At 43.5% G+C, this 25,055-nt stretch overlaps 1 protein-coding gene across 2 annotated transcripts; it reads left to right on the forward strand.

The window, feature by feature from the left end:
• The first annotated feature begins 522 nt into the window (after positions 1-522).
• Positions 523-20,626, forward strand: LOC146644426 (tropomyosin alpha-1 chain-like). Of its 2 annotated transcripts, XM_085396072.1 has the most exons (10): positions 523-713; positions 984-1,109; positions 6,692-6,825; positions 8,887-9,004; positions 9,181-9,251; positions 9,431-9,506; positions 9,697-9,759; positions 9,960-10,029; positions 18,255-18,333; positions 19,401-20,626. In XM_085396072.1, exons 1-10 carry the CDS (start codon positions 600-602, stop codon positions 19,402-19,404), a joined length of 855 nt encoding a protein of 284 aa, XP_085252198.1. In that variant the 5' UTR covers positions 523-599; the 3' UTR covers positions 19,405-20,626. The 2 variants fall into 2 exon arrangements, with proteins under 2 accessions (XP_085252198.1, XP_085252199.1); XM_085396073.1 differs by lacking the exon at positions 19,401-20,626 and having other exon boundaries at positions 18,255-18,337.
• Positions 20,627-25,055: the final 4,429 nt, after the last annotated feature.

A 25,055-nucleotide genomic window follows, 5' to 3' on the forward strand; every position in this document is an offset into this window, starting at 1 on the left:
CATAAAGTTAAAAGATTAAAACTAATAAAACAAGTTTTAAAAAGAGACTTTTTCATTTGATTACATTTTGTATGATGGATTATGCAGAAAAAGTAGAATTGGGCTGAAAGATCTATCACTTTATCACCTATTCAGGTTGTAAATCGTGTTTTTAAAAGTAACTAAGTAACTAAGTAATTAATTACTTTTGAAAATAAGTAATCAGTAAAGTAACGGGATTTCTTTTTTGGGGAAGTAATCAGTAATTAGTTACTGATTACTTTTTTCAAGTGACTTAACCAACACTGTCCATGTATGTGCATGGAAGGACAGACAAAAGTGGTCCTGAAAACACATTTCATTTCTGTTTTTTCCTCCTTCTTCACAGCTACATGATAAGAGCAGATCAAAGATATTCTGAGGTGCTTGTGTGGAGGTTCATCTTCCAGCTAATCTGCAGGGTACAGTTGTGTGTGATTTTGGGGGAGTGTCTCCTTGTCTGTCATATAAATAGTCTGCTGCTTTGTTAGAGTTGGTGTCTCTTCCAGTTTGCCAGTCTCAGGTTCTGCACCAATTAGTATTGATCTTTTACAGGAAAACGCTATTACACATCAACAAAAATGGAGGCCATCAAGAAGAAAATGCTTATGCTGAAGTTGGACAAGGAAAATGCGCTGGATCAGGCGGAACAGGCTGAAACGGACAGAAAAGCAGCTGAAGATAGAAGCAAGCAGGTAGGTCACACAGGTGCAAATCACATGAAGCGGACTCATCAGTCTGGTGTTTTATATGAGCTTAGTATGTGGTGTAGTTTAGCATCTTGTACCAATGAATGAATGAAAATAGGAAAGATGACTTTTTGAGACTTCCAGAGACCCAGTTATGTTTTATCTGTGGTTTTGGTGGATGGTAGTCAAACAAGGACCTGAGTCTGCTGCTGAGGAAAGTCTGTCCAAAAATGTACATTAAAATCTAACCCTGTGTTTCTTGTCCCACGCTATCAGCATGAAGACGAGCTTATACAAATGCAAAAGAAGCTGAAAGCAACAGAAGATGAGCTTGATAAATACTCCGAGGCCTTAAAGGATGCTCAGGAGAAGCTTGAAGTTGCTGATAAGAAAGCTGCTGATGTGAGTAAAACTAATTCACAGTGGTGTGTTTGGTGCATTTCATAATACCACATTATTGATTACTGACCAACCTTTACATTCTGAAAATACAAAAGAAAATATGTCTCTTCCACAAAGCAAACAGATTAGCAGGGTGCTGACGTGGATGTGACTCTTTGGGAGATTTTTTTCCCTATTTTATGACTGGGAAGGCCAAGAAACTGTAATACATGATACAGTGCTCTCTCAGTGGTGGCATTGTGTCTCACACAGCATGAACTGATGGCCAGTGTAAACCAAGCCAGTTTGAGTTCCTGTTTCAGCCTTGCATTCCATTCTCATCATGCTTACGTCTCACAGCTGTTGGGGGATTCAGAGCCCTTTTTAACTCTGATGTCAACCACCCAACCTTGGCAGTGAGATTAACAATTGTTCAAGTCCATTTTAGGTACCCATGCCTCCCAGATCACAGTAACTGACGGCCTTTATTTAATGGATGTAGCCTAATTTAGGCTCATTCACTGTGGCTCTCACAGCACAATAAGAACTAGACTATCATAAACCAGTGGGCTATTGCACTCACCTTTCTCCACCTGTTTTACTTTCACCCTTCAGCTCGTGCTACAATGTTTAGTTCTCAAAGGTGTCCATCCAAATGGTTCTCTTTCACACACTGACTTTGAGAATTTAAACTAGCGTCAGATTCACAGGACGGGCTCTCTGTCAGACATCGCTGAAGTGAAATACAAATGCAGGCCATAAGAGGCTGAAAGGAGATGGGGAACAAATGGAAAACAAACAGATGATATGACAAAAGTACTTTTTATACACACACTGAGGGGTGGTTAGAAATGAGACACCACTGAGGAAAGTCAGACACGGATTAAACTACAGAAAAGAGGGTGGGGCAGATAATCATACACAAGGAAAGACAAGACAGGAGTAGAAGGTCAGACACGAGGAAAGTAATGTTCAAAGGGAGGAAGAGGAATTAACCAAAAACCCATAAATAACACAGAAACTGACTAAATCTAAACAGAGACAGAAGAGGAAACGGGGAGATTTCGTCTGAGAGAAGCGATAGTTATTTCTATTTCTCCATATTTTTGTATGTTTATTTGTTTTATGTTATCCATACAAATAAGTGTTCAAAACCTCTTTTGGACAGATGTCCAATGTTATGATCAGAAAGTCATTGGTGCCCACAGGTGCACACAAGTGGTGAGGCGGTGGAGTCCTTTTGTTTAATGGCTGACCCCATTAAATCCAGTCGAACCAGTCGAACCAGTCGAACCAGCCGAACCAGTCGAACCAGTCGAGCCATTACTTACAGAAACTCAGTCCACTAATTTAGCTCTTAGCTACAGTCCGTATGTTTTTGGACAGTGGCACACTTTTTGTAATTTTGCCTCTATACAGCACCACACTGGATTTTAAATCAAACAATCAAAACCATTTTCAAAAACCCTTTCTTCAAAAGATATGGCAGTTACATCGGATGAGAATCGTGCAAAAACATAGATATATTTATACAAATATTTAAAATATTCCAGGAAAAAGGGAATTTATCTGTCTTTAAAGACAATATCACTATTAATCATTCTTTAGCTCTCATTTTCCAGAGTGTTGATTATGGACACGATTTACCAAAATAAATCTCTTTTGCTATCCATCAGTAGTCCTTCAAATAAACCATAGCTTAAAGATTTTAGTTTGCTGTCAATGACAAAACCTGCTGTTCTGTAGCAGGCTAACAATAAATGTTCAAAGGTTCCACCTTCACCGTGGTTCAGCAGAGGACCTTTTCTTATGGTAATTTAATCTTTCTATATTCTCTTGATTCATAATTATCACCATGACCTCATCAGCACAAGCCATGGCTGCCATTCTGTATGAATCACAGATATTATTACAGACCACTGGACACGCTCAGCCTGAGGATCTATCTCGTTTTGCTGCGCGGCACTGACCAGCGACTCGATCTTCCAGGTGATCCAACGACGAGGGAGGCTGGGAGGATTGGTTCACTCCCTTTGGGGGGAGAGAGCATCTGCGTTGGTGCTCCACGAGTCTGGGAGGTAGAAGTTTGTATAGTTAAACTGGGCAACCAGAAAAAGACCACCTGGCTTGCAGTGAGTTTGATCATTTCTTGTGGTCATCCAAACAACAAAGGGATTTTCAGCTTCCTCTGCAAGTGCCTCCATTCTTCCAGCGCCAGCTTCACCACCAGCACTTCTCACCTCCCCATGTTGTAATTGTGCTTTGTGGGTGACAGCTGATGAGCAAAGAAAGCCAAGGGGTGCATTTTATCAGCAGCCCTCTGGGACAACACTGCATCTAGAATCCAAAGTGTCAACCTCCTCAATGAACTAGAGTGTGTTGAGCAAGAATAAGCGCAGAGGCGAGCAGATGCTCCAGATGGTCGAAGGTTTCCCAGGCTGAGACATTCCACTAGAAAGGCGTCTTAAGAAAAGTCAGACTTTGCTATTGTTCCCGATAAACCAGCGATAGAAGTTGGAAAAACCTAAAAAGTAGACACTGTAGATGTTTCCTGGATATGGGAACTACCACTGCCTGCACTTTCACCATGAATTTGCTGCATTCAACTATCTTTTGGAGCAAAATGTCCTGATTTGAAGTGAGGCCACAAAGAACTCATTCACGTTCTCCCCACTTTTGTCATTGGATGGTGATTGCATCCTGGTGCAAATCAGTGTCTGTTGAGCCCATTGTGGTCAGATTGTTGTGTCATAAAACCAGCAGAAAGATGGGCCCACTCACAGATCACTGAGAAAACATCATGACTCAGTGTTTCTGTGTTTCTCAGTTCTGGTATTGTTTAGCTTCCTTGTTCTTCCCACTTTAATCATTTTGTATTTCCAGTTCTGAATTGTTTGTTCCCTTTCGTGTCCTGGTTGTCTTGGTCTCGTCTGTGTTCTCCCCAGCCTGTCATGTCAGTCGCCCTCTCCATCTTCTCAGTCTGTCTCCCCTGTCCCAGTGTTTGTATATCTTAGTCTGCGTCTTAGTATGTTTCCTGTTTTATTTTGGCAGTCTCTCATCCTGTGCTCAGTGTGTTCAGTTTTGCTTCCTCCCTTCCTGTTAGTCTGATTATTTCCTGCTGTGTTCCCTCCTGTTTCCCATCCGCTCATTATCCTGTGTGTATTTAAGGCCTCAGTCTCCCTCTCCTCACTGGTGTGTTGTCCACTGGCTGTGTTTCTCAATGCTCAATGTTCTCCTCACTACTCGTTCCACAGAGATAAAGCTGCTTCTTCCAGTTTACCCTCTTCGTGTTTGAGTCCTGTAACTGGGTCCCACTCTTGACAGACATAGCTAAGCATTTTGCAATCTGGCGCCATCTGTTACAGCTGAAATTTCTTAGGTATCAAAAAGCAGAAATGAGGTTTTCTTGGCAGTCGTCATTTTTGCAAAACCAAAAGAACTCAAAAGTACACAATACTGTACACAACAGTACTCCAGTGCATAATGTATCTGTGCGTGAACAAGTCAGTTAGGCAGAAAATAGCAATTCATGATGGAAACTGCCTTCAAGCCCTTGAGCTCTGCAGGAAATGTGGTTTTATCGAGATGGATTTTTTGGTAGCAAGACAGAAAAGACAGAATTGCTGTTAATGTTGTTCAAATGTGAATCGTAATTCTGGTCTTCGTGTGCTGCTGGTTCAGTAAATTTTGTCATTGCACGATGAAACTGGCAGCTGTGGAATCTGTGAGAGCTGTGCTTTCAGCAGAGACACTGTTTGTGTACTTGTACTTGAATCTGTATTTTGTGTTTACATCTTTTCACTTATACCTGCTCTTTAATTGGTTAAAGAGTTATTCTAGCTGTTTTATTTTGCCCTTTCAATGCTTGTAAACCTTGGTATATTTTAGAAATGGGTCTAATTCCTGAAATAGATTTTTATGCCATTAGGAAAACATTCAGAACACCCGACACAGATCTTTCTGTTAAATATACTTTCAATCTTATGTTTATTTGTAAAAATCTACAGAAGTCTTTATTTGTCAGTCCTTTTTCTTTCAAATCTTCAAAACCTTTTTAATTGGTCCCATTAAGTAAATCAAAATATTTAACCAAACCCATATCTTTCCCTTTCTTAAATCAAGTATCCGTTATATTTGGGATAAATCCAGGGTTGTGTGAGTCTATAGGGCTTCTGGTCTGGTTCTGTCTGACCACATTAAATGAAGTCCTAGGACATGCTTGTATGCAGGGACTGGATTCATTAAGGTGTGTGGAGAGGCTTCTATCACCTATTATTACCTGCAGACCAGGTTACATATGTCCACTAGATTGCCAGTTGTGCATAAGATGTATTTCACCTGTGTGCACCTTCCTCCACCTTAACATGCCACCCTGTGTTCCTTCCTCTTCTTGAAACATGCATTGACCAGTCATTTCCATCCTTTGCTGAAATCACTTCCTCATCACCGGTGTTCCCATGTCTGTTAAAGTTGACACCAGTTACCACTCATTACCACTATATTCAACTTTTCTGACTGTGCAGCACACGCATTAACATTCACCTATTTCATGTACAGCTTTGAACTAATGCTCCGGTCTGACAGACGCTTCACCTGAACAGAACTATTCGTATACACTTCCTTCAAAATGACCCATAATCGAGTTCTCTCTCTAGAACAGTTTGAATCCACCTCCAATGCTACTGGCCTCATCACTTCGACCTGGTCTCTTGTACACACAATATGTCTGTTTTCCTTCTCTTCATAATATCTCCCTTCATGAGCCGTAGTCCATACGGACTCCTTACTCTTTTCCACGATCCTGCATTTCTGTCTTTCTCGATGCCTCCTAACTCACCTTCCCTGCTGAGTCTTCCTTTGTCTTCGGCCAACAGTGGCACCCTGTTTTCGCCCTAACACCCCAACCATTTCTGCAGCATTCCAGCAATCAGGTATGTATCATAGAGAGGCCAGACCAGAGCCACTCCTCAGTAAAAGTAAGTTGGAGTTTTCCAAAAGGCACCTGAAGCACTCTCGCACGATGAGAAACAAAATTCCCTGCTCTGATGAAACAAACACTTAGCTCTTTGGCCTGAATGCCAAGCATGATGTCTGGAGGAAATCAGGCACCGCTCATCACCTGGCCAATGCCATCTCTACAGTGAAGCATGATGGTGGCAACCGGCTCCAAACTGCTCTGGGCCTCGAAGGTCCTAAGCACACAGTCCAGATAACAAAGGAGTCACTTTATGATTACTCTGTCCTTATGTGACCTATAGAGCCAAGACTTGATTTAAGACCTGTTAAATCTAATATTTGTAAATATGTTTAAAAAGAAAATTTCAAGCAAATGGAATAATGGTGTAATAAGACAAAGAGAGAATACATGCACTGTATCACGATAAGCTTCTGGCTGAGTACATCATCCTAACTCACTGAAAACCAAAAAGGTTATTTGAAGAGATTCTTTGGAAAAGCTTTGTCCACATCCACATTATATTATCCACTTCTTTGCAATAACATGCAATACGCTTCTATCAGGAAATGCTGCTTTTACTGTGTTAGACATGTGCAGCGTATGTAACAGACTGTTTTTCTAATTAATCTGCTCCTTGTATTCTCAGGCAGAGGCAGAAGTGGCTTCCCTCAACAGACGTATCCAGCTCGTAGAGGAGGAGCTGGACCGCGCTCAGGAGAGGCTGGCAACAGCTCTGCAGAAACTGGAAGAAGCTGAGAAGGCTGCAGATGAGAGCGAGAGGTGACTCTGCTGTGACCTCTATTGTTCTTCTGCGATGAGTATCACAAGTCAAGCGTTATAGGAACAGCTTGAATGTCAGTGACCACACTTTTCCCGTTGGATGGTTCATGAACATACTGTGCTAGAACCACACAAAAAAGACCTGGGACTGAAAATGTATCTTAATATATCAGTAAAAAACTCCATAGATGTTGAATAGCTACTGAGTATTTGAGCTTAGTGCAGCAATGGAAGCAGATGGAAATTTAAACTGCAAGCGAGATCTTTGTACTGGCTGATCAGACTTTATACAAAACAGGCGCCAGGAACTAAACAGGAACCCTAAACTGGGGGTACACTAGAAACCAGGAACACTTGGAGGTCATCAGACCCATGACTGGAACATAAGAGACACTGACAGAGTGTATACATAAGAGAAGTGGAGATGCATAGAAACACAGCTGGAGCAAACTAGACAAACGTTAGAGGGGAAACAAAACTGAACACAATGCACATGAGACAAGGAGCGAGAGAGCGAGGGACATGACGGGCTGGGGGGAACACAGACGAGACCACGACAACGAGGACACGAAATGGAACAAGTAACTAGAAATGCAAATGATTCAACTAGCTACATACACGTGGCTACAATGAAACTACTTAACAAACTTAGAAATAGCGACCAAACTAACAACCTTGACGAGTCCAACAGAAAACAGGCGTCCTTACAATTGGACAATCTGTGTAACCTCTGTAAGGCCAAGGTATCGCCTCATGCTACTGGTACTCACACCAACACCAGCCAAATGCAAAACTAAAAAGTACCAAAAAAAACATTCAGAAAAGATGAGGAGGGGAAAGAGTCAGTGGCCTCCACCTGTTAAACCTGCTTCTCTGGTGCACTTGTTAGTTTTATTAAGACCAAAGCAGCTCAAACAATCCCCTTTTGCTACTTAACAGATCAGGTCAATATCTGAAAGTTTCATTGAGTTGGTGCTATACTCATTTTTTTAATTGTGTATTATTGCACAGTCTATTATTAGCTTCCTCCCAGTCATATGTAAGGCAGCAGCATCTAAACAGAGGTTATTAACACCACGTTCTTATATTTAGCTGACAGATTTTCAAAATGTACTGTTCTATGCATCAAATCCTATCTGCCCCACAGAAAACACTGTGTAGCTATGGTGACAGGTCACTGTGTGGCAGCACCATGACCTAAGTGAGGCTCTTGATTACATATTTGATCACCACACTGGTGAGGAGGAGAGAGGCCAGGAAACTGACAGTGAGGATGGATCAGAAGCTGAAGATGGCACGGAATATAATCCAGATAAAGAGGAATGATGATGACGATGATGGCCATCGAATCATGCTTTGAACTGTTCCTGATTAATTAAACATGATTTACATGTTGTCATGGGCGATTCGCTTTGACAGCCACAATACTATTCAGGGTCATCATCAGCAAGACAAACTGGCAGTGATTAGAGGTTTGTGACGAGTGTGTGGAATAGCAGCCACTCATCACTCATGTCCAAGTCCAAACATCACAGTGTCTGGTCACCGGTAGGGGACGCTGCCCTTTCAAAAAGTAAATGCCAATCAAGCAGTCTAAACATGGCATAAAGATATGTCAGAAGTGCAGTTTTGGGATAATTTCCTAGCCACACAAATAAAACATTCCCGTCCACTTTTGGCCAGGACCACAACAGGTGTTGCTTTATGTGACTATAAAAGATTTGAAATGGTTTAAAAACAAATGTTCTTAACGTTGTAACTTATCCAAAGTAGCCTGTGATAAACAGTAGACTGTGTTTCATCTGATCATTTCTTACAGTCAAACTAATCCAGATGTTTTTTCAGATTAATGAGACTTAGAAAGGCTGTCATGCTCACAAGAACGTGAGCTGATTACAAAAATCTAACACAACATACAGTGATAATACATCTATTATTATAGTTTCTATATCTGATCGAGAACACAAAATTGTTTTACATGAAATGAACGAAGCACGAGGGTTAAAAATGTTTAGCAGTGTATTTGTATTGTCAGAAAGTAAGGATGGTTTGTCTGCACAGAGGCATGAAGGTGATTGAGAACAGAGCTCTGAAAGATGAAGAGAAGATGGAGCTCCAGGAGATTCAGCTGAAGGAAGCTAAACACATCGCTGAGGAGGCTGACCGCAAATACGAGGAGGCGAGTGTTTTTGTTCTTGTCTGTTGCAGTCCGCTGCAGTGATGCACTTTCTTTAGGAACCAAAGACATTTGAAAGGAGCTGGTAACTGTATCTACCTCTGTGTTGTTATTACAATAATACTGAAAAATAGCAAATCCACGGTGCAGGACCTTAAACTCTCACACTTTCTCCTCAGGTTGCTCGTAAACTGGTGATTGTAGAAGGAGAGTTAGAGCGTACAGAGGAGAGGGCAGAGCTGGCTGAGGCGTGAGTACATATACCGTGTTACCTGCCTCATGTTTGGGGTTTTTTGAAGGACAGAAGCAATTATTTCCTAGGAGCACTGCTTCAAGTGTTTACAGGGTTTTTTTTTACATGTCATGGCAAACATTTAAACTGTGAGTTTTCTGCACCAACCTGTTTTTGTCTTCTAAAAACTCTAAAAGTAAATGTGCTGAGCTGGAGGATGAACTGAAGAATGTCACCAATAACCTAAAGTCCCTGGAGGCCAGGGCTGAGAAGGTAAGGAAAGGCCAGAGACACTGAGAGTAAACATATATTTTCAAAACGTGACTTTTTACATATAACAATAAAGAAGCTGACACAGTACACTCGGGAGGTTTAGAGTCAAACCAAGTATCTCCTTGCCCTGCTGTGACACTTCACCATCCTGCAGACCTCAGCCTCTGAATAATCTTCTCCTTCCACACAGTACTCGCAAAAGGAGGACAAGTATGAGGAAGAAATTAAGATCCTAACTGACAAACTGAAAGAGGTGAGCAAGAAAGAAAAATGACCTGTAGATATTCTAAATGCTGGATTTATTGATCATTTTATTTATCTATTTAAAATATTTTCTACATTTAAATGAGCGCTGGGCTCTAAATGTTTTGATGCTTTGAGAGGTCAACATATTGCTGCATTTCTGTTACTTCTTCAACTTCGTTGTCTGATCAAAAGTTGTTGCTTTAACAGGCCGAGACGCGAGCTGAGTTTGCTGAGAGATCTGTGGCCAAGCTGGAGAAGACAATTGATGATCTGGAAGGTAAAACACTCATTTCTCAACAAAGTTCACCCTTTAATTACCGTATTTTTCAGACCATAAGGTGCACCAGATTATAAGACGCACTAAGCGAAACAAAACAGTCAAATAAGTCACACTTTACTCAACTCATTCTTCTTGCTTCCTCCACTTCTGTACCATTGATTCATTAATGTTGAATTCTCTGGCAGCGGCTCTATTCCCATGTTGTTGCAGTATATTAATGACTAACCTCGTATTGTGGATGGATTATCTCAGTTGTTCTCCTGACTGAAGTTTGGTCCGTTTACAGCATCCTGCCATGCGATTGCATTTGTCTCTAACTATCAGGAACCTTAACATTATCCAGTGGAAAAAAGTTAGCGTTCATCCTCCAGCTTCACTGTGTTTGTTATGCTAACATAGCTGTGTCGCTAGCGACACGTAGCACATCATTATATACAGTAGCAGCTAGCCCAACTTCAGTAACCCTACAAACGTCACTGCTGTTTAGTTTCCTGTCTTAATATATGTTGGAAGTGATAGCAGAGCTGTACGTTTGAATGTTTCAGAAATCTCTCAGTCGGAACATGCTATGGTCATGTCCAAATTCATGGGCTGCATCCTCCTGAGGACCCGGCCTTCGTGGTCTACGTGGGCCGGGTCCTCAGAAGGTCGGGTAGGCTGGAAGTAAACGGCTGTGGAATTGGACGGTCCAGCCTTCTGATCAGCGTCACCACTGTCTCGGTGGAGTTTAATAAACTCGGCCGTCTGCTTCTTGCTATCTAAAATATAACAGGACACTGGCGTAAATTCTCGACTGTCTCATACTTCTGTTTAATCAGTTTTCTGTTTGACGTTTAGTCAGCTGTGTGAAAACCAAGGAGGAACCCACCCGGGGGATTAATAGTTTTATTTTATCTAATCTAATCTAATAACTTTAATCTCAGCCAAACCGATTTACTCACGAACAAATAAAACACTGAAAAAAGCCCAACAATAACATTTTTAGGTTGTCTAAGTGACTTATATATTACGTTTAACCCGAGTAGCAAAAGTCTGCGGTGATCTGAAAATGATGTGCCGGGAGTTGTGCCATTCTCGGCGGCTTCAGTGACCCTCGAGCTCTTGGCTAGCTATCGAGCTGGTGGGTAACAGACGCCTCCGAAAATGTCGGCACACTTTTGCAAATATGCGATATCTTGATAAACCGAGCAGATATTTGAAGTTTACACAGCTACTTTCTCACCTGAAAATATGTTAAAAGTTTATTTTGTGACCCAGAAAGAATAATAAGAGTAATTTTAAAACTTAGTAGCGGACGCCATTGCTGGAAACTGGAGCTTGGCTGGGCCGCGCTATGAATTCTGGGATATGGTGAACCACGAAGGACACACCCGACCCATCCTTCAAATTCGGGGAAAAGGAGGACGCATTTGTCGGCTGCATTCGGAGGAGTCTACGACTTTGGACAGCCTTCGTTCGCTGTATATATACACACACACACACACACACACACACACACATATATATATATATATATATATATATATATATATATATATATATGTGTGTGTGTGTGTGTGTGTGTGTGTGTGTGTGTGTGTATATATACACATATATATACACACACACACACATATATATATATATATATATGTGTGTGTGTGTGTGTATATATATGTGTATATATATGTGTATATATATACACATATATATACACACACACACATATATATATTAGGGGTGCAACGATACACAAAATTCACGGTTCGGTTCGGTTCGATACTTTGGTGTCACGGTTCGATATTTTTTCGATACAAAAAAAATGTTCATGCCTTTTTAATTTGTCATTTATTAAAATTATAAATATATATTTTAACTCAAAAGTACAGTTTTTAAATTTAACCCTAACCCTTGTGCGTGTTTTTTATTTTGACAGCGAATGCACACCTGCGGACCACTTATGTGCAGCCCTGGTTATTTAGCTCGTCATATTGCAGCCACAGAAATTCTTTTGTCCATGAAACCATAAAGCTGCACTTTCTTTTTGCCTTATAGTCTGATTTGTCATAACTTCTCCGTTTTGTGGTAAGCTTTTCTTTGGCTGTCACTTCTTCACCCCGACCTGTCTTATTTGGCTCAGCAGAACTAAAATATATATACTGCTACTTTTACACACGACTCACATAAGCTCAGCGATTCTCTGCGCGATCAACCTCTCACATGTGTAAGCTGCGGGAGATTTCACTTGTCATGTTTGCATAGTAAGCTAACGATTAATAAGACGATGTCAGAGGAATTGGTGCACAAATTATCATCACTCACAGATCAGTGCTGTCGCTCTCTATACACAGTTCACACGATTGCAAAGTGAAAGCAAAAAAACAAGCGCAAATTCAAACGCGATTTCAATATGTCACATATTGACAGTGGCTCACCGATGCCAATGACATAATTACCCAGCTACATTTCTGAAAGAATGCAAAAGCATTGACATATATTTTTCCTACAATAGCCCGACGGGCAGGGAAGAGATAGAATTTTGGTAGCCCGACTGGAAAGATCGCTAGCTCCGGGACGTCGGGCTAACGATTTTGCAAGCCCTGTATCTGATTGAGGAATCACTCATCTTTGGAAAAGAGAGTTTATTACAGAGAAATGTCTCTTTCCAAAATAAAAGCTATACTATCCGCTTCTTCTGGGCTATATTCTCAGCAGCATAAGGAGAATCATGTGCTAACAGCTGTCTAAATGACTCGGCTAAAGTTAGTAGCATGCTTGTTGTTTTTGTCTTTGCACTAGGATGATGTCGGTGTAAATGTGCAGTCATATTCGTTGTGTTCCCACTAGTGCTTTCAGGTTAATCTCGTTGAAATGACCTTAACGCCACAACACGGCAAATCTCCGTTAACGAGCTACCGCCGATCGCCCCGTGCATGGGGCTAGACGGCCAACACGTTAACGAGCTAACTGCGCTAACACACTAGTTCACACCCATGTAATTGAGCATTGCGTGGCACATCCAACATACTGTTTTACTTTAGTCCATGACTCGCTTACCTTCAGGGTCATACGTCACATGAAAACCAAAATAGTTCCAAACGCCAGATCTGAATGAGGGTGGGGGAGGTCCATGTTGCAAGGAGAGCTTAACTTCTGTCTCGCTAGCTTGCCCTGCGCTCTTCCTTCTGACTATGCTGTCTGTGTTGAGCGCTCAGTGGATCTGCGCTCGACAGTGCAGCCTAGGCGGAGTAGTCAAACGCAGATTCACTGAGCGCTCAACACAGACAGCATCGTCAGAAGGAAAGTTGATAAAATAAATTACAAATGTTGTATTGTTCGATACATATGCGTCCCGAACCGAAAGCACTGTATCGAACGGTTCAATATCGATACGAATATCGTTGCACCCCTAGTATATATATATATATGTATATATATATATATATATATACATATATATATATATATATATGAGCAGCTGGATAGCGTAGTGGTTAGACTACACGCCTTTGGAACAGAGGATCGCAAGTTCGATTCCTGCCTGGGGCGTCTGTATCCAGTAAGGGTCCTAAGGCTAGACCCCCTATGCTAAGCAAGCCTACCGCAGACATGAGCGAGACAGATAAATATGAAGGCATGCCGGCTCGGACGTCGCCCGGATCAACAAGGTCCGCGTCAGGTGTTGAGGAACCAGGGCACCCTGACGAAAAGTGGGCTACTGGAACAAGAAGGCATCGGTGGGCAAGGGACGAAAACAGGGCGTTGTTGGAATGCTACTACGCAAGTAACCCCGGCGGAAGGGGCTACATGAATAGGATGAGGGACCTATGGATTCTTCGATACCCAACATCCACAATGACGGCGAAACAACTAGTAGCTCAGTGTTCCAACATTCGAAAGAAGGGACTGCTCTCACAGCTAGAGATTGACGAGGTACAACACAAATGCTACGGCAAGGAGGAGTCAGGACGCCAGGTCAGGGGGGAGATATCATCACCCCCACTCGAGATTGGGTACATAGCCCCAAGTGCGATAGGAGAAGGATCGTTGAGTGCGAGAGGAACTGACCTGAAAAATAGGATCATGGCCAAGCTTGAAACCTGGATCCCCCGTAGCCGGTTACCAAGATTACGTGAAGTACCCTCAGAAGGTCTGCTCGATGATGTTAATGCAGCACTACGGGCAATACCTACAACCACGATTACCGACACTAACAAGCTGATCTACAATACGGCAGCAGTGATCAGTGAGATGCTTGGCTACAAGTTGAACAGCCACAAGGGGCAGTACCCTCCATGGAGAAGGAGGCTAGAGGGCAAGATCAAAGTAGCACGGAGGGAGGTTAGCCAACTAACGGAGTTGCAGAAAGGTGCGACAAATAAGGTGCCTAAGAAATACAGCAAGCTGTCCATACCTGAGGCCTTGGAAACTGCCAAGCAAAGACTCACAGCCTTGGCCACCCGCTTGAGGAGGTACACCAGAGAGATAGAAGGCAGGAGAATAAACCAGCTGTTCTCCACAGAACCAGCAAAGGTGTACTCTCAGTGGCAAGGGAACAATAAGAGAACAGCACCACCAAGGCTGGAGACGGAGCAATACTGGAAGAGCATATGGGAGAAGGATGCAACCCATAACGGCAATGCTCAGTGGCTAGTGGATCTGAGGGCAGACCACAGCGACCTCCCTGAACAGGGTCCAGTAACCATCACAGTGGCAGATATCCAAGAAAGGGTCTCCAGTATGAAGAGTTGGACAGCACCAGGGCCCGACATGGTTCACGCCTACTGGCTGAAGAAGCTGACTGCACTCCACGAGCGTCTGGCAGCACAAATGAACCAGCTGCTAGTTAACGAGAGACACCCGGAATGGCTAACTGAAGGCCGGACGGTCCTGATCCCCAAGGACCCCAAGAAGGGACCGGTCCCCTCCAACTACCGACCAATAACCTGCCTCAGTACTACATGGAAGCTCCTGTCAGGCATCATATCGGCTAAGATGAACAGGCACATGGGTCAATACATGAGCGGGACACAGAAAGGAATTGGCAAGAATACCAGAGGCGCAAAACACCAGCTACTGGTAGACAGAACAATCAGCCGAGACTGCAAGACCAGACTGACCAACCTGTGCACTGCCTGGATTGATTACAAGAAGGCCTATGACTCAATGCCCCACAGCTGGATACTGGAATGCCTAGAATTGTACAAGATCAATGGGACCCTAAGAGCCTTCATCAGGAACTCAATGGGGATGTGGCGTACAACACTAGAGGCCAACTCCAAGCCCATAGCACAAGTTACCATCAAGTGCGGGATCTACCAAGGAGATGCTCTGTCCCCACTGCTGTTCTGCATAGGCCTGAACCCCCTCAGTGAGATCATTAACAAGACTGGCTACGGATACCGACTACGGAACGGAGCAGTTGTCAGCCACCTCCTGTACATGGATGACATCAAGCTGTATGCCAAGAGTGAACGAGACATCGATTCACTGATCCACACTACCAGGCTATACAGCAATGACATCGGAATGTCGTTCGGACTGGAGAAGTGTAGTCGGATGGTAACAAAGAGAGGGAAGGTAGTCAGAACTGAGGGGATTGAACTACCAGAAGGCAACATTGCAGACATAGAGGACAGTTACAAGTACCTGGGGATCCCGCAGGCAAATGGGAACCATGAAGAGGCCGCTAGAAAGGCTGCAACCACCAAGTACCTGCAGAGGGTCAGGCAAGTCCTGAGGAGTCAGCTGAATGGTAAGAACAAGATCCGGGCCATCAACACGTACGCCCTGCCCGTGATCAGGTACCCTGCTGGGGTAATAGGCTGGCCAAAGGAGGAGATAGAAGCCACTGACATAAAGACAAGAAAGCTCCTGACCATGCATGGAGGGTTTCACCCCAAGTCCAGCACCCTGAGGCTGTACGCTAAGCGGAAGGAAGGGGGCCGGGGACTGGTGAGTGTCAGCACCACAGTCCAGGATGAGACAAGGAACATCCAAGAATACATTGGGAAGATGGCCCCAACTGACCGAGTGCTCAGTGAATACCTCAGGCAGCAGAAACCCAAGAAAGAGGAGGGAGACGAGGAACCATCATGGAAGGACAGGCCCCTGCACGGTATGTACCACCGGCAGATAGAGGAGGTGGCTGATATCCAGAAATCCTACCAGTGGCTGGACAAAGCTGGACTGAAAGACAGCACAGAGGCACTAATCATGGCAGCACAAGAACAAGCTCTGAGCACAAGATCCATAGAGGCTGGGGTCTATCACACCAGGCAAGACCCCAGGTGCAGGCTGTGTAAAGATGCCCCAGAGACAATCCAGCACATAACAGCAGGGTGCAAGATGCTAGCAGGCAAGGCATACATGGAACGCCATAACCAAGTGGCCGGCATAGTGTACAGGAACATCTGTGCCGAGTATAACCTGGAAGTCCCGAGGTCAAAATGGGAGATGCCCCCAAGGGTGGTGGAGAATGACCGAGCTAAGATCCTGTGGGACTTCCAGATACAGACGGACAAAATGGTGGTGGCTAACCAACCGGACATAGTGGTGGTAGACAAACAGAAGAAGACGGCCGTAGTGATCGATGTAGCGGTTCCGAATGACAGCAATATCAGGAAGAAGGAACACGAGAAGCTGGAGAAATACCAAGGGCTCAGAGAAGAGCTGGAGAGGATGTGGAGGGTGAAGGTAACGGTGGTCCCCGTGGTAATCGGAGCACTAGGTGCGGTGACTCCCAAGCTAGGCGAGTGGCTCCAGCAGATCCCGGGAATAACATCGGAGATCTCTGTCCAGAAGAGCGCAGTCCTGGGAACAGCTAAGATACTGCGCAGGACCCTCAAGCTCCCAGGCCTCTGGTAGAGGACCCGAGCTTGAAGGATAAACCGCCCGCAGGGGCGTGCTGGGTGTTTTTTTATATATATATATACCCAATACCCAATTATTAGCACAGACGCATTGTGATTAAATGCTTCCTGGCTCCATTTAAAGCTCATAATGGCAGAGTCATCACAGTACGGATACCGACTACGGAACGGAGCAGTTGTCAGCCACCTCCTGTACATGGATGACATCAAGCTGTATGCCAAGAGTGAACGAGACATCGATTCACTGATCCACACTACCAGGCTATACAGCAATGACATTGGAATGTCGTTCGGACTGGAGAAGTGTAGTCGGATGGTAACAAAGAGAGGGAAGGTAGTCAGAACTGAGGGGATTGAACTACCAGAAGGCAACATTGCAGACATAGAGGACAGTTACAAGTACCTAGGGATCCCGCAGGCGAATGGGAACCATGAAGAGGCCGCTAGAAAAGCTGCAACCACCAAGTACCTGCAGAGGGTCAGGCAAGTCCTGAGGAGTCAGCTGAATGGTAAGAACAAGATCCGGGCCATCAACACGTACGCCCTGCCCGTGATCAGGTACCCTGCTGGGGTAATAGGCTGGCCAAAGGAGGAGATAGAAGCCACTGACATAAAGACAAGAAAGCTCCTTACCATGCATGGAGGGTTTCACCCCAAGTCCAGCACCCTGAGGCTGTACGCTAAGCGGAAGGAAGGGGGCCGGGGACTGGTGAGTGTCAGCACCACAGTCCAGGATGAGACAACGAACATCCAAGAATACATTGGGAAGGTGGCCCCAACTGACCGAGTGCTCAGTGAATACCTCAGGCAGCAGAAACCCAAGAAAGAGGAGGGAGACGAGGAACCATCATGGAAGGACAGGCCCCTGCACGGTATGTACCACCGGCAGATAGAGGAGGTGGCTGATATCCAGAAATCCTACCAGTGGCTGGACAAAGCTGGACTGAAAGACAGCACAGAGGCACTAATCATGGCAGCACAAGAACAAGCTCTGAGCACAAGATCCATAGAGGCTGGGGTCTATCACACCAGGCAAGACCCCAGGTGCAGGCTGTGTAAAGATGCCCCAGAGACAATCCAGCACATAACAGCAGGGTGCAAGATGCTAGCAGGCATACATGCATGTATGGGAGGATGTCTCCAGTACGTTCAGTTGTGATGAAGAGTCCAAGACAGTGAGCAGCACTAACACAGAAAACAAGGCTACTCTTATTAACTGGACTCTTCTATTTAAGAAAGAACTGCTTAGTTCATTTTTTTATAACTTAGTATTTCACTGTGAATGTTTCTGCAGATCAGTTTCAGCCTCTTTGTTCAAACTGTCTGTTTTCTTTCTTCACTTTTGTCTCTTGTCTGTGTTTATACCCACAGATGAACTTTATGCACAAAAGCTCAAGTACAAAGCCATCAGTGAGGAACTGGACCATGCCCTTAATGACATGACCTCTATGTAAGTTGTGACAGCACATGGATGACCAAGAGTCTTGCACATTTAAATCAACCACTTTGTGATTTAATAATGAATTGTGCCATAAAATATGCATTATTAGTAAATTGATTTCAGAGCATCAGGCTGTCCATTTTACTGCATTAATTTAAAAAATGCTTTAGAAAATTACAAAAATCTTAATTATTGTTAAATTAAGTTTTTAATTGAGTGTTTAATCTTTTTTTTCTAAATAAACAACTAAACATTAAAGAGTTTGATAGTGTTTTACCACCCAGAATAAGTGCACTGTAAACTTTAAGGTACTGATGTTCTGTGTGGCCTCTTCTTACTGTTGATAGACAAACAGCGGGTACAGAATTGAGACACTATTGAAGGCTGATATGCTTGTTTTGGGACCTCAAAGATGATGCTGAAAACACACTAAAGGTTTAAACCAGGGGTCAGCAACCGTTAACACCCAAAGAGCCATTTGGAGCCGGTTTCCACGTAAAAGAAAACACTGGGAGCCGCAAATACTTTCTGACATCTAAAATGAAGATAACACTGTATATAGTGTTTTTTACTTTTATGCTTTGTGTGAACAACTAAGGTGTGCTGCTTATGAAATCCATGAAGTGCTACAGAGAAAATTACATTTTATTTATGTAATGAACACATTTTGAACTGAAAGAAATATAACAAAAGGAAAGCTGAACTAAAATGATCCAGCAAACAACAACTGTTGTGAGCCGCCACCCTTATATCTCCTTTGGGCTTTTGGAGCCTTGACCTGACTTTTAAAAAATAATTGAAGAAAAAAACATTCAGCCTAAATACGTATTTTACCTGGTTAATGTGTGTGGCGGGCGTGGTCTGTGCGGAGTCAAATATCTTGTCAGCAAATTGAGCACCTCTGTTAAAGCTGACGGATTCATCAATGGGTTCTTTTGTCGTGGCCACCATGTTATCTGTAAATCTAGACCTGCTTGTAAACATATTGAATGGCCTATCAATGTTGCACTTGTGTTGCCTAAGATGTTATTTCAGATATAATTGCACTTACTGTCTTTTGCTTCTGTTGTTTTCAGCTAAATGTTCAGAATCTCCACCATCCTTCCAGGTTGTGACCTTTTCTTCTGCTGACCATTACTCTCAGCTCTGCGTCTGTGATCGCCTACCTGTATTTACAGTATTCCCTCTAAATCCTCGAAGTTTGCTCCCGTGCAGTTAGCCTCTTATGATTCAGTTGTCCATGGATAATTGTTTGCTCTCTTAAATGTTGTTTTGTTTTGCTCTTCGTTGTGCTTCTGTATCAATTCTGTGCTGTATCCCTGTTTAAGGAAACATCTCTGGGTTACGTCATCTGTATTCATGGTTTATTTTCTTAGTTTGAAGTTATTAATATTTGTCTTGCAATTTCGACGGGCGTTCTGCAGTGTTCAGTCCCTAATGAATGCTTTCAGGATTTTCTTGTCTCAGGAATTCATGGAAAATTTGGTGATGAAAACCACATCTGGATAGAAATATCACCAACCTATATATATAAATATACTTAAAGATTTTCCTGAATTGTGAATTACAAAGTATTATGATTGTAAAGCCCTGGTGAAAGTATGTCTCATGTTCATTTGTCTGTCAGCAAAGTAATTTGAACAGTTTTGGAATTTGGTGGAGACGTGGAGCACAGGCAAAAAAATAAAACCATTTACATTTTGTTGCAAATCTGGATCTCTTTGTTGAAAATTACACGAAAGCAGAGATTTGCTGGACTGGTGCTTTAAACTTTTTGAAAATACGCCGATGCTGTGTTCTGCCCTGGTGGTTAACATGGAAAATTGACATTCATTTTACTCTCGGTTTGTGCACACTGCACATCGATGATACCCTGCAAAGCATTGTGAGATGTAAGAGCTTCAGGCTTTTCTAAAGAAATGTACCTGTTACCAATTTTTGGAGCTAAATGTGAAAAGCAGCACTGCCTCATTGTGCCTGTTGACACTTTTACTGGAAACATGGACTTACCTGGGATCCCCCTGCCTGCCCACTCTCCTCCTCCAAGAGACACCATGATGTTCAACAACTGTAATCAACCCTTAGCGATTGCTGCCTTTAACCACCTCTCTCCCTACCTGCAGATCCCAAAGCCCCCAGGCCTGATACAGTGATCTGTCACACTGGGCCAATGCATTTGTGGGCTGACGGGTCAATATTATTATGTTTTTCTTCGTCAATATAATTCGACAGGCTGAAAGCGAGCTTAAAGGGCTGCTGCACACCGTCCCTACCAGCACTGAGAGCAGCATATTCATCCATTTTCATTACCGACTATTTGAGCGCCTTGAGACAACTGCTGTTAGGATTTGGTGCTATATAAATAAAATTGAATTTAATGTAATTGAACTGACACTGGATTGCACAATCAAATTTACTCATGCAACAGGCCCCTTCCCTTAGCTTTCCTTTGAACTCACACACCTTACAGAAGAGTTTTATGTGGATGGAGTGGATAAAACTGAACAAACAAAAGTAAAAAGATAGAAAAGCTAAGAGAGATATATTAAGAAATAGTTCTTTTTATGTATGTGTCGAATTAACTGGCATGTTAAGAGCTGCACTGTCAACTGGTAACGAGCTCTCACAGTCACAAGAGGCTGCTGTTTCTGACATTAGCTGTGCAGAATTGCAGGAGGAAGGACAGCAGTAACAACAACAGAGTGAGGAATAGAGAGCAGAGACTGTGATTCCAAAATCAGATGTAGGGGTAGAAGTACGAAGGTAGATTCAAATAACAGGAATAGCTACTTTGACCATGAACCACTCTAAAGTGAACCCCTCACGCTAAAGTGGAGCCTTTAATTGGCACTCGTGCTGTCTGATGATCTGCCTGAGGTATTGCCCTCCCTCTTTCCAGTTCATAGAGCCTCGGGATGAGTGTAGGTGAAGACCTGTGTGCATCGTAAGGAGAAACAGGAAGACATGATGGACACAGTGAGGAAAGACTGTGACCCTTCAAACAAATGAAACAGGTTTTTAACTATGCTGAGCAAGGGTAAGAATCCGACTTTTAAATTAAATTAAATGAAAACTTTGTCTGGGTTTATGGTTGATGAACAAGCTGGAGTGGAAGATTGCTGCTAATCCTCCACAGAATGTGCGTCAAAAACAAAATTAAACTTAAGTCAGTTTTATTTTATTTAGTGACTGTAAAATGATCATGTAGTGGTTTGTATAAGAAAGAAGAAAACAAATGGATCAAGATCAGCATCGGAATCTTCTTTATTTGGCCACTTTGTGCACACAAACAAGGAATTTCACTCCTGATGGAATGAGATGAAGATTAAGATGAAATAAATAGGTCTGGGGAAATACAAAAGAAAAATAATAAAATAAATAAATAAATACAAACAAGTATTTAGGATTTAACAGTTAGTAAGGTGATAAATGTAAAAAGATAATGCCCACCAGCAAAGGACAGCTTAAAGACATTTAATAATGGCCCTATAATAACGACTCAGTAAACACAAATTCTTTTTTTTCCTCTTTTTTTGCCTGTCCCGTTTGGCTCTTTTGCATCAGAATTGTTGTCTAAAGGCAAAGAAAGATGCCCAACGGATTTACTTTACCAAATTGACCATCCCAGCCTTGCCGTAATGGTCCATTTGATTCACCTTTTATTGTTTATTTTATTTTCACTTACTGAATACGGGACAGACTTGACTGGAGGAAAGAAGGGGAGAAAGAAAGAGGGAAAGAGAAACAGCTGAGAAGAGGGACGGGGGAGAAGGGCAAAAGACAAAAACCAACAGAACGGGCAGAGAAAAAAATGCATATATCAATCACCTGGATCACCTGCTGAGAAAGAAAAAAGAAAACAAGCAGAAGAGAACAAGAGTAATAGAATAAACAACATCACAATGATATATGGGAATATGACAGTAAATACTAAATGTTAAACATTATTGTGCAGCACATAAGATCAACAGAACACAGTGTGCTTTGAGGTAGGAGCCAAAAAGGGTGTAGTTTGTGGGTGTGATCACCCGTGTGTACACCTGTGAGCATCAACGCGCTTGTTTTTAAAAGGTTCCTTCATGTAATGATCTGATAGAGGGTGTGGGGGGGCCACAGCCCCGTCCTCCAGGGCATGAAGCAGGTATGGAGGAGATCAAAACTCCAGACATCCAGAGGCCCCCAGAACACAAGAGACCAAGGAAGACCAACAGAGGGGCAGCTGCGCCACTGTCCCAGAAAGAGCTGAGGAGAGTCCCAGATGAGGGCTCACTCAGCAGCCGCGGAGCAGAAGCCAGGGGGAGTTGCAGTGACGCGCCCGTGAGCTCCGCCGGCAGCCAGCTGCGCCTGAGTGACCGAGCCCCAGGCCGAGAGGCCGGGGGCACCCCACCTCCGAAGTGGCCCGAGCGAGCCCCAGGCTCCAGGCCCCGATAAGCGGCCGCCAAGGAGTGAGCCGGTGTGTACCCGGACGCCCATCCCCGGACACAAAGAACCACCAACGCACCGATGTCTGAGGGCGTCCGCCACTGGCAGGGGAAGTGGTGGTAGGGGGAGATAGGCCTCCAAACCTTGGAGGGCCTGAGATGTCCCCAGAGAGGTGGCGCCTGACACCCAACCTGACATATAGACACAGACATACAGGCACACACAGACACAAACATCCATTCCCACCCTCATGCTCTCATATGCACTTACTCCACACTCAACCAACCTGGAGACAGACATAAAGAGACGCTGTACACACGATCACACTCCCCAAGCGTACTCTACAAACCGGGTCTAGGTGCCCCCGCCCCTGGAGGGGGAACTGCACCCAGACCCAGGTGGTGTTACCCTTTTCCCTGCGGTGGGGGCAGGCAGACCGCCCCGACTCCGCAGCAGCAGGGAGGCCCCACACTCCAGACCGCAGTCGGACGGCCAACTCCTCCTCCTAGCCCCCCCGCTCCAGCAGGTCGCAGAGAATGGGGGTGAGAGAAGACTCCAAACCTCCCTCCACCCGCTCATTGTAGTGTTGATGCATGTGTGTTCTAAGGTGCATTTAAAACCCAGGAGGGCATGGAGCTACCTAAACACAAATTCAATAACCAGTCTAAATGTTCCCTGCTGGCAACAGAAGTGATCAAATGTTTCTTTTAAACATTGTGGCACGATTGTGGCCAGAGGTGGGAAGTAACAAAATACAAATACTCCATTACAGCTGAATTTTCAGGTATTTGTACTTTATTTTCAAATTGTACATTTAAACGTTAGTTCAATGATATCATTGTATGTTGTGGCCGGTGTTTTCCTCCATGCTGTTGAGTAGGTTTGAGAGTCAGAGATGACAACAGGCTTAATAAACTGATCCGTAAGGCCAGTAATGTTGTGGGGATGGAGCTGCACCCTCTTAAGGTGGTGTGGGAGAGGCGGATGTTGTCCAAGATGAGGACGATGTTGGACAATACCTCCCACCCACTCCATGACATGCTCACCAGTCACAGTTTAGTTTAGTTACTTGCTAAACTTACTGTCTTGGAGCAGCTACTATATTTCCAGCTAGGGAAAAGAGTGAAAGACAACCTCTTTCAGATTTGGCCAAGTGCATCTTGGTCTATGTTTGTGTCACTTTTGTTTTACATTGGCTTTGCGTTTGGTTTGCTGTGTGCCATTAAATCACTGCAAGAACTCCTGTTATCTGGTCTTTAAGTCTGACGTCATTAGCTGTGACTGGGCCCAAAGTCAAACGAACACTGCAGCATCACTGAGAGTTAAAAACTGTCTAAAGTCTTTCATCTTTAATAAAATGATCAGTGTTGCTCCTTTACCAGGTGTAACAATTAAGTTTAACATCCAGGCATCCATGAAAACAGGATTTATTACATTTAACAGAGTTAGAAGTTAGCAGGAAGCTAGCTCACTAGTTTCCATCTAAACATAGATGTTCTGACTGAGAGATTTCTGAAAAATCTAAATGTTCAGCTCTGCTATCACTTTTTCCCATTTGATAAATGTTAACGTGAGGGTTCCCAATGATTTCCATTTAAAAAAAACTGAGCTTTAAAATGAACAGTGGCCAACAGTGATCACTGACTGTTTTTAGGGGCTTGTTGAGATTAAATAGAACAAGATACAAAACATTAAAACATGTTAAAAACACAACAGCCTTATTAAGCGCAGAGTAGTCTGGACCAAGAAGCAGGATTCATACATCATCACCTAACAACCGGATATCCCACCTGCTGTGAATTAGTACAGTACAGCGGAAGTGATGACATCCTTGCATGACATACCTTAGGTTCATTTTCTGCAGGCAGGTTTCTGACAGAGAACAGGCACATTTGCACTATAACCTGCAGCGTTCTATAGATGGATGCATAAAAAAAAGAAAAATTACATGTATGTGCTAACTTTCTAAACACTTTGTTACATTTGTGATAAATGTATTTGAACGTAGATACAACACATTTGTGTCGGCCTTGGCTCATTAGTTCTGGTCTTTAAATGAACTTTGTGTGGGTTTCAGGTCCTGCACTCTCAAAGACTGAATGAACCAGCATTGCAGCCATAGGTCACTGTGAGCATCACAGGGAAGTTTGAAGCTGCCCACTGCACCTGTATGGCCGGAGTCGTGGAGACCTGCAGCCATGTCCCTGCTCTTCGGTTTAAAGTAGAAGCAACGGTGTTGATCTGTGGCAGGTAAAAAAAGCCGTCCTCAAAACAGAAAAATACCTCCTGCTACTCTGGAGTTGTCAGCG

This window comes from Rhamphochromis longiceps, linkage group LG22 (assembly GCF_057381845.1).
Source record: "Rhamphochromis longiceps isolate RC_006_pf linkage group LG22, R_longiceps_female_GT1.1, whole genome shotgun sequence".
Taxonomy (NCBI): domain Eukaryota; kingdom Metazoa; phylum Chordata; class Actinopteri; order Cichliformes; family Cichlidae; genus Rhamphochromis; species Rhamphochromis longiceps.